Here is a 14941-nt window from a genome sequence, read left to right as displayed (position 1 = left end):
CATTTAGTTTTTCCCCGACTTTGAGGGAGAGACATCTCCAGTGGTGCAGCCTTTGAATCCAAGTTTAGTCTCTCGACTCGTCTGTGCATATGAAAAGAGGGAGTGCATGTTGGAGCAGCTTTGTAGTTGTGTGCGCTGGCTTATGTTTGATGCAGGGCACAGGTTCGTTACACTCAGCGCTTGAAGTATACTTTTTTTTTGGGGTGGTGATGGGGGCCAGGGGGGGCGGGGAGGGAGCGGGGCAATCTGCGTGTCAAAACATGTTTATTAAAGCTGTGAATAATTTGGGCGAAGGCTGGGTGATTACTGAGGAGGATGATGGATTCTCTGCAGTGGGAAATGATTTTCTGCAATATTTCACTTGAGTTTTGCATAATTAGGCATGAGAAGCCTCGGCTGAAGATAGGGGGGGGGCGGGGGGGGCAACATGCTATATTTAGCTCTCTCCGACTAATGAATTAGATGAGTTGTATTGATCTGTGGAGGCTTCATTACAAATGCTGCTGGATTGTGTGTGTCTGTTTCCGTGTCTGTTTGTGTGAGTGTAATTATTCCAGCAGAATAAACCCATGAATACGGCCCCTCTCTCTACTCCAGAGCTGGAGAAGAGCCCTCTTTGCCTGGGGTTGCGTTCAAAGCCTCCTGTTGTTTTGTCATTTAGCCATTTTATAACTGGTTGTTGTGCAAATGGATTTTATGACCCTGGCCCTTTCTCTTCGTCCCTCCCTCCTCTCCCCTCGCTCGCAGCCGATCATTACCTTGGTCTTCTTTACTGCTCTGCTCTTGGGTGGTAAGCTAAGTGCCTCTTTTGTGTCGCTTTTTTTCTTCTTTTCTTTTTTTTTTATCACTAATTTCCCCTCCCTGGGAAAAGCGAATATCTTGAATAGGGGGGGCTCGGACACCGGGCGTTTTAAGGACACATGGCTTGGATGTATCATCCGGGGTCAGGAACGATGGAGATGAATGGATGCGCTGCTGCCTGTGGGAGAGCTGCGAGTCCTGCCAGACAGGCATGTGTGGGAGCTGTAATGGAGCGCACCCTCGAGTCCAGGCCGAGGGCTCATGTCAGTTCGGTCACAGAAAAAAACACACACACATGGATTCATACAAAGACATAGCAACACACACAGACACACACACACACACACACACACACACACACACACACAGACACACACACAGACAGGCGCACACAGCGTCATCCCCCAGAGGTTGCTTGAGGCTAATCTGCTGACTTCAAGTTGTAAGATATAGATGATGTTGCCTTTGGCTTGTCACCGTTGCATGTTTCACAACTGTTCCCCGGGATTAGTTATATGACGCTTGCAGCTGGAACCTCCATTAGAGACTGTATGGATGTGTGTGTATATGTGTGTGTGTGTGTGTGTGCAGAACTGACTGCATGCTCAGCTCCAAGTGAGAAAATGTGTTACGCAGAGTGTTTGTACGATCGTGGATGGAGATGATCTACATTTCCCCGCTCAAACAATGTCTTCTATGTGTCGCCGTGTGTGCGTGTCTCTTCTAATTTGTGTGCATATATATGTGTATGGGTGTGTGTGTGTTAAAGAGAATAGCTCCAGACTGATTGGATTTCGTCCTGCTAATGCTCGGTAGGGGCTTTTGGAAGATCTGGTTTCAGCCGCTGGTAATCCAGCCAGTCATCTGTGGCTGTCCCTCTCTCTGTATCGCCTCCCCTCATCCAGACACCGTGGATTACACATTTATTATGATAGATTTATTAGGATTTATAAGTGCTGTGGAAAAGACAACCCTAACCCCCCTCCACCCTCCACCCCCCCACGTCACCGCCTTTCCATAAAAGTTCAAATTTCGGCTAGTGAGGGGAGAAGGCAGGAGATTTAGGTGAGAGCGAAAAAAAAAATGGGTGAACAGACAAAAAATAAAGACACGCATGTTGTTGATCGCATGTGTGTGTGTGCGTGTGTGCATGAGGAGGAGGAGGTCAGATTCCACATCTCGCCATGAACAATTCCAACGCCGTAAATCAGCCGGGGTGTGTAACCCTGCATGTGGAAGAGGAGGAGGAGGAGGGGAGGGGGGTCAGAGAGAGGCGGGATGTCCAGGCTTTGAACTGACCCTTGGCTGTAAATGGATGTTTTTCCCCCTTTTTATGGGATCAAGCACTTTGTGTGTGTGTGTGTGTGTGTGTGTGTGAGAGAGAGAGAGAAAGAGAGTGGGACTGCGAGGTGTTTATGTCTCCATACAAAATACTTGGCAGGCTTAGGTGACTAAAAGTGAATTAGTGCATGAGAGAGTGTGTGTGTGGGCACGTCTGTCTGTCTGTCAGCGCACACACACGTGTTTGTGTGCGAGTTTCCATCTTCTCTGGCAAGCTGGACAGACATACATGTGGAAATGTGTTTGGGGGAGATGGGAGCAGGCTTTATAGTTATGTGTGTGTGTGTGTGTGTGTGTGAGAGGGGGGAGGAGGGGGGGTTAGGATCTTGTAAGCAGGAGCCATTTTCTCAACACCCTGAGAAACGGCTCCCACCTCGGCTATTTTTCCTCGGCAGGCAGCAAAAAATTGAGTGACTCCGATCTGGCAACAACCAGGCCTCCAATCTGGCAACCACATGTGCACCGCGGCCCCCCTCCACCCCTACCCCCATCCCCACCTCCCCTCGTCTCTTTTAATGTCAAACTGTAATCGACCGCACATTCGCGCAACTGCTCGCGTCGACCACAGCTGCTCCTCGCTGCACAAATACACGCTGGCAAAGACAAACTCGCTCACAAAAGACAAACCTCACCAAAAAAAAAAAAGAAATAAAAAATGACCTCACAATCTGCACTGTTTCGCCCCCGGGGAGGGGGTGCGATTTCTCAAAAAAACCAGAACCAAACCAAACTGCGTGTGTCTCTGGCAGGTTTAACTCATTATAATGTATGCATAGGTGTGTGATTGAGGTTTTCACTGTCGCTCTGAGATAATGGGACTAGGTGGATTTTTTTTTTATATGCGAATTTCTATCTTTCTGTTTGCGTAATGAGGTCCTTCGTGTTACTGCTACTGTGTGTGTGTGTGTGTGTGTGTGTGTGTGCAGGCTGTGAAGGTTTTTTTTTGGAGAGCACAATTCTGAAATGAGATCTGAATATTCATTGCCTTTAACACTTATTATTCCACCAACGTTTTGAAGCCCACACGTTCAGGAGACAGTAAGAAAATTACAGATCTGCCCCACATTTAAAAAAAAAAAAAAAACCCATCCACAAAGGTGCCTGCTAGTCTAGCAGTGGTCGGCCCGGAAACGCAGCCTCAGGTTCGACTTTTTTTGACTTTTTCGCTTTGACAAAAAAAACTTAAACGTAGATGTGTATCAGTTTTGCTTTTTAGGCATTCCTCGGCCTAATTTATCTGTAACAAGTCATAAAACCGGGTCTTGATGGATTACTTATTTTGTGCCTGGGCTGCCGTCTCACGTAGGGAACCTCAGAGGGGACCACTCAGAAAATCACTCATCTTTATCCTCACATTAGTCGAGGGAAAAATAAAGAGCGCAACAAGAGGAGGGGGAACGCGATTAAAACGCCATATCTGTCATCTTTGCGGGGGGAAAAGATGGATGTGTGTGTTACCGCGGGGGAACGAAGGCCGCTGACCCCTCAGGGGTTTTTCTTTCTGAGCCGGAGCGCTCTGGGTCGGCCCCAGGAGGGCCCTCAAATTGGCTCTGGCTGCTGCCTAAGATTGATCGGAGGGATACAAATGGCCGCCATCTAATTGTTTAACGGAGACGCAACACATTGGCCAACAGGATGACACAACCTTGGGTTAATCTATTTACCAAGAGATGTCTGCAATCCCATCCCTCTCTATCTCCATCGCCCCACCACCCCACCCCTCCCTACCCCTCTACTCCCTCCCTGCTGCTTCTTCGCCCCGCTGAAACCCAATCCCCGGCTGGTGCTTGAATTCCAGGCCCGTTTGAACTCAATCCCCGGCTAAAAGCAGGGGTTTGTTAGCGTTTAGCTCGGAGGAGGCTAGGCTCCCTGGAGCCCCCGCTCAAAGTGATGAGAATGTATATAATGTCATAGATAATCCAATCATAATCGGTGGGCCGCGGACCCCTCATTAATCATCCCACTGTAATTTTTTAAAAGGCAGATGGTCTGAAACGAGTAAGGTTACAGTATCGCTCCAGAACCAGGGGTCAAAGATTTAAAAACCCCTGTGAACTTGTAGGAACAGATGTCACAATGAAATGTTACCTACAGTGTGTGTGTGTGTGTGTGTGTGTGTGTGGTGTCAAGCTCTGTGGGGGATGAGTGAGGATGCAATTGTGTGTTTATATCCTGTCTCTTCGAACCTGTGTGTTCATCCATGTAACCTCTTGTTGTCGCTCTTTAAACTCCGCCTGTCCACACACACACACACACACTCGTCTCCTCCTCAGAGCTCAATCTGAACACGAGTGTCTCTCTGTTTACAACGCTCTTTATCTCGCCCCGTGTTTATGGATTTCTCTTTGTCGCATTGAGCGAGTATGATCCAATTTTAGCGTTGTCACAGCCCCCCCGAAGATAGAGGCTTGATTTGTGCAGCGGCGACACACCGGTGGGAGGAGACGAGTGCCAGCCATTATCTGTGCTTTAACCTTCACATGTTAAAGGCGTCTGAACGCAGATAACGTGGCTGCTTGAAATATGGCCTCATTATCAGCCGCCGCGGCAGAAAGGGGCCCGAGATAAGATCGCCCACTCGAGCTTTAATGAAAACCAATTGATTTGCTCCTAAAAAAAAAAAGAAAGAGAAGAAAAGAAAAGGCATTGGGCTCATGTTGAGCTTCCTGGGGCGGACTGTGTTGTGCAGGTTTCCCAGGGTGACCCAGGAGTCTGCAGAGAATGAGGTTCGACATCGTTTTGCCAGTTTGTAGGATGAAAACATCAGCCAAGAGGAAATGGGCTCCGTTTTATGGATACCAACCATTAGAGGAGAAATATTAGTGCATCAGTTTTGCACTGCACAGTCTAGCTTTGGCAATTAAGCTGTGTGGCCATACAAAGCTCTGTAACGCCTCGGCTTTTGAACGGACGCCAAGTCCAGAGACAAATGGAAGTGATTGCCTTGTGGCCTGGCCCGATGCTTGAGTTTCTCAGCGGGAGCGAAAAGAGTCTGGGATTTAGGAGAGGGAACACAAAACAGACTCAGTGTCTCCAAGGCTGGAAACATCACGGAGAGGACAGGCAGTGGGCGAACAGCTTTTTTTTCTTCTTCTAAATATCTCTCTCTTTGATCGTCTCTCCAGCTCCCTCACCAGTGACTTCCATCCAGGCGAAGGACATCACCAGACACACCATCTCTCTGGCCTGGCAGCCGCCGGACAGAGCCAACGGTGTCATCCTGGAGTACGAAGTCAAGTACTACGAGAAGGTGAGGGTTGTCCCTGTAATCCAGTGTTTTGCAACCTTGGGGTCGGGACCCCACGTGGGGTCGCCTGGAATTCAAATGGGGTCGCCTGAAATTATTGATAAAAATATTTTTTTAACTAATTATTATTCTTTATAAAATTCTGATTAAAAACACCACATACAATCTTAAACAACTGTATTTTATACTTTCACTTTCTCGAATATGAATCGAGTTCAAATAAAATGCAGCATATAAAAACATCTGAGCTGGCGCATCTTGACTGACGGTTCGCCAGAAATTGTCAAAATGAGGTCATGAGCCACGAAAGTTTGGGAACCACTTCTGTAATCGCTGGGAAAACTGTACATCTAACTGTCTTGTTTCCTCTGTGTCTCACTGTTTCTCTCTTTGTCCTCAGGACCAAAATGAAAGGAGCTACAGAATCATCAAAACGTCATCCAGGAACACCGACATCAAAGGCCTCACCCCGCTCACTTCCTACGTCTTCCACGTCCGCGCTCGCACGGCGGCGGGCTACGGGGAATTCAGCGGCCCGTTCGAGTTCATGACCAACTCCGGTGAGTTCAGCCACAGAGCTGCTGCTGCCGCCGCCTCCACCTCCACTCTGCGTCGCCTTAACGACATCAGTGCAGCGCCGAGCCAGAGCGCGGCCCGGTGCCAGCTCCATCGCACCCTGTTTCTGCAGAATCCTGCTATGATAGCATCTTTTACGAGTTTGTCTCTTTCATTGTGGTCATTAATCAACATAGCTGTCATCTAGAAGAGACAAATGATATCCTGCTCCAGCACCTGACTGGCAACCTGAGCAGCTCACATTATTCAACTTGCAGCGAGTCTCGGTGGACGCGGCGGCTACGGTTCAACTTATATGGGTTTTTGAAGAATGATACCGATTCTGACATTTGTAGCCGGAAGCTGCTGATGGCTGCTTTTTGTTTCTCGTCAGCAGCGGCTTTAAATCTGAGCGTGTTACAGCCAAAAAAATAAGGATTCATTGTTTCCATCAGGCTCTGAAACATTATAAAACCCTAAGATAACAACATTAGGAAGCGCCTTCGTGGGTGGACTCTGATCACAATTTCAAATTAGTCCCCGGAAACCCCCTCCAGCCTTTTGGAGGGTCAGTCATGACGGACTCATGCTGTGAGTTGTCAAAGCCAAGAGAACTTTATTTTATATTCTAGTGGAGATCAGATTTCCATTTGATGGACTGAAGCAGATGGAAAAAAAATAACGGAGAATCTTGGGACGTTGATTAAATATATTTAATACTGTCGGACAGATTGGAACAACCTTAAAGCTACTGAAGGGGAAATAAATCTGAATGTTAGAGAGTTTGAATTTAATGAGGTGAAAAGTCTAGACAAACATGGAGATTAATTATTATTATGTCATTAAAAGTCCCATATTTTACACTTCTGCTGTGTTTTTAATAGAAGTGTTGATCCATCAGAAGATATATTAGTAGTTTTAAGAACCAAAAACCCTGTTAGTGTAGGTTTCCATCTCCTCGCTCAGCTTCTCTTTGCAGCCCTAGTAACAACAGGTAGGTGTCAGCCAATCAGAAGACAGGAGGCTTTGGGCCTCTCTTCTGATAGGCTGACTGTTTTCTGGGTAACCATCCAATAAAACTAGAGCAGATTTCACAAAATCCTGCAAGTGTTGGATGGTGGGTCCCGGTGGTGAGGAGACGGGGCTTTGGGTGACTGCTTTGTTGTGACATCACAAAGTGACAGGAAGTCCTGACGGTTGGTTTTAAGGCTCAGTTTCTGAATACAGGCTCTGTGCATTTCTCTGTGGACTGAGGCTTTGATACTTTCACAGTATTAATATAGAACCTAGAGCTGCTTTATAATCACACTACACATGGACATCTACCTTTATACTGTATGGAGCTTTAATACAAACATCTACCTTTATACCGTATGGAGCTTTAATACAAACATCCACCTTTATACCGTATGGAGCTTTAATACAAACATCCACCTTTATACCGTATGGAGCTTTAATACAAACATCCACCTTTATACCGTATGGAGCTTTAACACAAACATCTACCTTTATACTGTATGGAGCTTTAACAAAATGTAAGCTTTCATTATTATCTCAGATTTCCCTCAGTGAACATCCTTCCGCATGGTGCTGAGTGTTGCTGACAGATTATGATGTAAGGGGTCACAGGGATGCTCTGGGGGCCCAGGTGTCCCCTTTTGTAATGTAGATGGAGACAGCGGTGCATGATAATGACACGGTCAAGCTCACATCCTAATGGGCCGTCATTGTCTCTCAGTGGAGCATGCAAAACAGCAGGATTTACAGAGGGGCTGTAAAATGGAGGGAATAGGAAGCAAGGACAAACAGTGTGTGTGTGTGGTGTTGGAGAGGAGGGGGAGACGGATGGATGTGGGAGGGAGGGAGGGAGGGAGGAAGGGAGGGGGGTCAATGACTTTGACAAACACAGAATCCACACTGCTCTCCGAGTACAGTGATATTGACTTTGCTCTTTGTCTCTGTCCAACCTTCCTGCCTTTCCTCTCTTCTCTCTCCCTCTCCCCCTTTTTTCCCTTTTTGCCATCTTTTTTTTCCTTCTCCACAGTCCCGGCTCCCATTATCGGCGATGGGGCCAACTCCACGGTGTTACTGGTGTCAGTGGTGGGCAGCGTGGTCCTCCTCATCATCCTCATCAGCGCTTTCGTCATCAGCCGAAGGTGAGGCTTCATTCGTCCCTGTCTCTCTGTCCCTTCTGCTTCCTCTCTCCCCCTCTTTTCCTCCCAGGTGAGAGATGTCTTGCTTAGCCACAGGAAAAGTAGCTGTCAGGCGATAGACGTCACTCAAAAAAACACACACATAGTAACACACACTCAGCCCAAGAGCAGCCAGTGCAAGTCAAGTCGGTCGCTCACGTCGTCGGATGAGTGATGACTCGCCACACCGGAGACGTGATTGACAGCTCCCCGACAGCTGAAGAGATGCAATCAGTGACCCCTCGCTCCCCTGTCCTCTGCATCCATCCTCGCATCCCTCCATCTCTCAGCTAGTGGCTGGCTGGTAATCCTGGCCGCCAGTTATTTTCCCCCCGCTGTGCCTTTCCTGACTTGCCGTGAAGAGAATGAGAGAGAGGGATAGAGAGATAGGAGAATAGGAGGAGGAGGAGGGAGGGTGGACAATGAGATAAGCAGGCAATGAAAAGTAGGAGATAGAATAGAGAGACTGTGAGACAGAGAGGCATCAGGTGGATTTGCAGTGACCCAATCTCAGGGTGTTAACCAGCGAGCAGGACAAAGCACCGTCACAGAGATGGGATTACATGCAGATGGGCCTTCTTCACCTCTGGGTGTTAACCACCCCCCCCCCCCTCCTCTGTCTCTCTCTCTCTCTCTCTCTCTGTGTGCATGTGCATCCTAATGTGAAAAAAAAGAAGTATTGTTTTCATGTGTGTGGTGTGTGTTGGCATTGAGGGGGAGGGGAGTGTTAATGGGCTTGTGTTGCTTCCTCTATGTGTCTGTTGATCCCTTTATGCGTGCGAGTGTGTCTCTTTATATATGGAAACCAAACCACTGTTTGCACGTGTGTGTATTGGTGCTGAGGATGATGGGGAGTGAAGGGGGCTGTCGTGTGTGTGTGTGTGTGTGTGTGTGTGTGTGTGTCCTCTCGTTTTCCATGTGATTGCCTCCCTCTCCACAGCCAAGCAGGTGGTTGTCTCTGCCTTCTTTATATGCATGTGACGGCCGCTGTCATTGTGCCGCTCGCTGCAGCCATCCTGTGATTGTAGAATAAGGGGGGCTGAGGGTGGTGGTGGTGGCTGGGGGTTGGACTGTAATCACGTAGCCGTTTACCATCATTACACAACCATAGAGGAAGACAATGTCCCCCGCACATCTGGTCATTTCCACCGCTGACCCGACGCATCAATACGAGCGCAGGTGTCAGGCTGCCTGAGGGATTCGGAGGGATTTAAGTGCATCTTGTCTCGGATTGATTTACAGCTTTTATACCCGCCGGCCTCTCCGCTCAGCTCCTGCTCAGCTCCACGCCGTCGTCGCTGTATGCTCAGTGCCCTTCAGAAACCATTAGTGCTGAAAGATGTTTCATTTGTTTTGAAGTAGAAGCGACACACAATGTAAAGGCAATCTCATTACAAATAAAACACCAGAGAAAATAGTGCAGTGCCGCAAATGGCTTTTTAGTAATAACCTCAGTATCCAAAGAACCACCCATTTTATATTGTTATACTTATGTATATATTAGATCATTTGATTATTGCAACTGATGCAAACATGTAAACAGCATTTTGATGTTGAAGCTAAATATGGCTTCAGTATATTTACAGTTGTTTGGAGCAAATAAACAATCAAACCCACATGTTTTCTATATAAAACCTTGATAATCAAATAAACTAAAGACATATTTTTATCTGAAATGTTGTAAAATTTAAAATATAAAGAAGTAAAACATGAAAATACTCAACAAAAGCAAGCACTGAATTGGTTTTACATCCTGTACTTGCATGATTGTCATCTGCCACAGGATTTTCTAATATTTACCTAAATGGCAAGGCAAGGCAATATTACGTGTATATCCCATTTTAACAAACAGTTTGTCTCGAAGGGCTTTACACAGCATCATGACAACATCCTCTGCCCTTAGACCATCACATCGACTGGGGAAAAACTCCCAAGAAAGCCCTTTTAACAGGGAAAAATGTTGAAAAAATGTTCAACCTTTTGTAAGAATGTAATAATGGAAATTGTGGCACCTGTGGATAGGTCATTATACAGTAAATGGTTTTCAGTTTGTTATGAATGACTCAACTTCATATTTTAACATCTTGGGAAATACATTTAAATCAGTTTTTAAGTCAGATTAAACAAAAACACAAGAGAGCGTTGTCAATGTCCTCATGTTTTGTAAAACTTTTTTTTATCAGAGTGAATAAGTATTTTCCCCTAAAACTGTGTCTTTGAAGCTTCTATCTGCATAACAAAGAGCAAAGTGCAATTAATAGCCCCAGAATCTGATTACATTCAAATCCACTTTCTGCTCTCTAATAAAAAATTATATCGATGCTTCATCAGTAATCTGTGATTGTGTCGGCACTTCACACCATTTAATTGACGTATAAAGTGGGTTTAGAAGTCTGGGTTGAAGTTTTAATTAGGGATTACGGTGCAGTGACACTTGTCTTCCATTATCATTATAATGTTTTGTTTTCATAAGAGCTGCAGTCGTGTAGTGTCTCTTGTCGTGACGTGCTCTCCCTGACCGTCCTGCTGTTTTTGCCCCCAGAAGGAGTAAGTACAGCAAGGCCAAGCAGGACTCTGATGAGGAAAAGCACTTACATCAAGGTAACTCACAGCCAACACTCGACACCTACACACTCTATAATTGAAAAAACATTAGCGCTGTCAGATGTGTTCATGTGTGCATGCACTTTAAAAACCGCAAATGAGGCCCATAAAAGCAGGTGGTGGGGGGGAAAACAAACTATTTTAAAGTTAATGTACTTGCATCCCAAAAAAAAAAAAAATCAACAAAAACACTCATTATCAAGTCATCAGCATTGTTATTTCGCATCCCACAAAAATTTCAAGTTAATGAGCTCCATCTTGATTGAAGTCAGCCACAGTGACATGAAAAGCAGAGGAGTCCGTGTGAGAGGAGGAGGAGGAGAAGAGGCTCCACAGAGGAAGGCAGCGTAGCCTGCAGCGTGATGGAAATAAAGAACAGATGGAGTTTCGTTGCCAGAATGAATTAACCTTCATTTTTCACTCCCTTTTTCTTTCCTTTCGATTATTTTTCTTTTTTTTCTTCCTTTCTTTCTGTCTCGTAAACTCCTTCCCTCAGGAGTGAGGATTTACGTCGACCCCTTTACCTACGAGGACCCGAACCAGGCCGTCCGCGAGTTCGCCAAAGAGATCGACGCCTCCTGCATCAAGATCGAGAAAGTCATCGGCATCGGTGAGGAAGAGCCTTCATCCCTCATCATGACATCACAGAGTTACTCTGCAGTAAAGCACACTTTGGATAAAAGCATCCACTTTAATAGGATAAGCCTATATTTGGTATTTGTTTCATTCAAATATTCCTGCTGCCAGGATTTCCTCTGTGTGGCTCCTGGAGAACAAAAAGCAGCATTTACCCAGACAATAACATTTTGTCTGCTTCTAGACAGGTCAATGAAAAATAAAAAAAATACAAAATAAAATAAGATCAGTGGAGGCTAAATATGTTGTCTGCGCTATTTCTGTGGCCAGAGAAAAGTCATCCAATGACAAAATAATAAAGAGAAAGAATCAATATCCATTTCCCCTCTCTCTCTCCGCACCAGTGAGTGAGTGAGTGAGGGGAGGAGGAGGGGGGAGAGAGGGATTAGAGACCCTGATCAATGTTTAAAGTGGACCCCTTCTAACCTGCACGCACACACAACCACACACCCTCACCTACTCTCCCCTCTCCTGATGTGATTTATGTCTAAGTAGCTTGTGTGTGTGTGTTTCCAGGGGAGTTTGGCGAGGTCTGCAGCGGCCGTCTGAAGATGCCGGGCAAGAGGGAGATCTGCGTGGCCATCAAGACCCTGAAGGCCGGCTACACCGACAAGCAGAGGAGGGACTTCCTGTCCGAGGCCAGCATCATGGGCCAGTTCGACCACCCCAACATCATTCACCTGGAGGGCGTGGTCACCAAATGTACGTCACACACACACTTTTTAAAATTTGCAAATGAAATGAAGAACAAAACCTGGTGCATTATATATTTTATTTAAAGGGATAGTTCAACAGTTTGGCAAATTGGCCCATCGCCATAATCCCTATAGTTTTAGCATCAGATTTGTTACCTTTAATTGTTGGTGCAAGCTATTTTTAGAACGGCAGAACAGAGCCGCGAGCTGCTCAGAGCTATGCTATGGAGGCTCATGGGATTTCCCTCATCAAACTCATCAAATACACAATCCAACAAGGTAGTAAATACATAGACTGCTGGCTGAAAAACTGTCCCTGAAGGCAACACGCATCAGCGGTTTTGTATGAATTTACCTCTAAAACAACTCCGTTTCGTAACGTTCTGTTATTATCTCATAGCATGGTGAATGTGCTGGTCACAACTTGTCCACCAGAGCGTTTTGGAGTTGCTGGATTGTGTATTTGATGAGTTTGATGAGGGAAACCAAGAAATCCCATTAGCCTCTGTAGCGTAGCTCTGAGCGGCTCACAGCTCTGCTCTGCTGTTCTGAAAATAGCTTGCACCGACAATTAAAGGTAACAAACCTACTGCTATAGCGATTATGGCAATGGGCCAATTTGCCAAAATGTAGAACTATCCCTTTAAACTATACAAGGTGGTAGGAATCATAACACACACACACATTTCCACACAGAGACATCATAATAACACAGAGGACATTCATTTCTGCTGCCTCCGTTCTCCCTTAAGAAGAAAAAAAACAAACACTTAACAATAAATCATTACAAACTACGTCTGCGGTTTTAGGGTGACTTTGGAGAAGGGTGAGCGTTGGGACACACCAAACACACACACACACACACATTTATATATATATATTGTATGATATCTGTAGTCGCACATGCACACACTTGTATTTGTGCACATGTCCCATCCGAGGGTATCCCCAGGTGGGCTCTGTCCAGATGGAAGGGGTCTTGCAACGGTGGTTGTTGGAGGGCGGGGGAGTTAGAGGTAGCAAGGCAGTTGTGAGTGGAGGATGAGGGGTTTGGGGGGGTGGGGGGTGGGCGGGGGTCTAATGGGTCCAGGAACAGACCCTGTAGCGCAGCACCAGGCTCATTAATCATGGTGTCAGCCGTAAATGTGTTTGGGGTTAGGGAGTGATACCCTATCCCTCCTCTATCTGCTGCTGCACGGCCACAACACACTGGCCAAATCCCCCCCCCCCCCATCTCTCCCTCTATCCCTCTGCCCTTGGCACTCTCTCCTCTCTGTCGCTCCCTCTCTCTTTTTTCTCTCTCTTTCTACCTTTTACACTTTCCCCTGATGCTATTTGTTAGGTTAAAGATGTGTGTGCGATGTAAGCACATGTTGGCATCTGCACATCTTTGGTGGTACATGTGTGTGACGAGCAGCAGCCTCGGCCCGGGTTAGACGGATGAAGTGCCTTAATGTGTCGTGACACAGCAGCCCAGCCCTATCTGTGCTAGATAACACACACACACACTGATAGACACAGACACACACAGACACAGACACACTTAGCCCAGCCGGAGCTGAGAGTGAACAGCAGCAGCAGCAGGGGCAGAATTGCTTATCACCTATCACACCTCTCGCTGTGGGGAATGACCTCGCAGACCTCGCAGAGACAGAGGAGCGAGGAAAAAAAAAAGGGAAAAAAAGGCCGACAGATGAACAGAGGGAAGGAAAAGAGAGAAAGAATCACGACACGAGCGAACGGCGGCGACGGGGGCCAGGGAAGGTGCAAATAGAGACGCTGGGGGAGAAGGCGACGTGGAGCTGACGGATCAGAGGAAAGACAGAGAACAACAGCGGGGAAGAGACGGAGAGAGAGAAAGCAGAGGGTGGTAAGAAAACTACTGAAGCGGAGGCCGGGGGAAGAAAGAGACGGAGCGAGACGGAGGGAGAGAGAGATGAAGGAGAAGCAGATGAGCCACGCAGCAGTGACAGGAGCCGACATGAAAGGATGGCGAGCCAAAGCAAGAAGAAGGACATCGGATAAAGTCCCACTCCACCTCCTCCCACTCCGAACTTCTGAGAGCTTGACACAAGGTTTGGGCAAATTAGTCCTTCACACTTAAGAGTGTCAGTGGAATCTATTAAAAATCCATTATTTGAATTGCACTCCCTTCTCCATTACAATCAAGTTAAAAGGAATTCTCAATCTGGCCTCAGTTTGCTGGCATGTCCAACAGAGCCAATTAAGCCTTATTAATTATGGAGGAACTCCAAATAGGCACTAAAATACATAAATGTGCAAAAATCTCTCAGTGCAGCGGCTGCGCTCCACCATCTTCGAGGCCCGTATATACTTGTTTCTATCATGCTAGCGGGTAATTAAAACCCCGGCCTCCATTAGAGCTCGGAAATCAGACGTAATATGTTTAACGGCTGATTTACATAAGAGCATGCTAATTTAGAAAAGATCCACTTTTTAAAAAAAAAAGGAGGATCTTTGTTCGTCGCAGACGTCAAGGACTCGACAGAGCGCTCGCCCTCAATATTGTCCGCCTTGTTGCGAGCCGTCCCTCCTCCCCTGCCCCTGTTTTGTTGGCAGGTGATAATCGTCCCACTGACGGGGCCCATGCCCGGAGTTCATTGCCAACGGCGGCGGGGCGTATTCAGTAAACAAGGAATTAGCATGCAAATGGTATGGGAGGAAGAGGGCGGGGCTGGGAAGGCGAGAGTTTAAGGTCGCAGGTCAGACGCTCCTCAGACTTTGATTGGGGAGCTGTCAATCACCGGCGGCCCCGGGGGCAGGGGCGCGCAACAAAGGGAACAAAGATGGCTGACAAAGAGGGCCCCCGCTCTCCGCCAACTTTAACTCCACTTCCTCCCTCTTTTTTT

The 14941-nt window shown here is 46.8% G+C and overlaps 1 protein-coding gene across 2 annotated transcripts in view; it reads left to right on the top strand.

The window, feature by feature from the left end:
* Positions 1-14941, top strand: part of epha4l (eph receptor A4, like) — a 58627-nt gene that overhangs the window by 35729 nt on the left and 7957 nt on the right. The window contains exons 6-11 of one of the 2 annotated variants that reach the window (XM_085794973.1): positions 5268-5392; positions 5790-5949; positions 7989-8100; positions 10682-10737; positions 11237-11350; positions 11893-12078. In XM_085794973.1, coding sequence (XP_085651099.1) covers positions 5268-5392; positions 5790-5949; positions 7989-8100; positions 10682-10737; positions 11237-11350; positions 11893-12078 — 753 coding nt within the window. Of the gene's footprint in view, positions 1-5267; positions 5393-5789; positions 5950-7988; positions 8101-10678; positions 10738-11236; positions 11351-11892; positions 12079-14941 lie in introns of both variants that reach the window. The other variant, XM_085794972.1, reaches the window with a different exon arrangement.

Source organism: Trachurus japonicus, chromosome 13 (assembly GCF_045865225.1).
Source record: "Trachurus japonicus isolate A0001 chromosome 13, Traja_1.0".
In the NCBI taxonomy this organism is placed as follows: Eukaryota; Metazoa; Chordata; class Actinopteri; order Carangiformes; family Carangidae; genus Trachurus; species Trachurus japonicus.
Note: the sequence above shows the minus strand (reverse complement) of the source record. Positions and strands in the feature narration are given on the sequence as shown.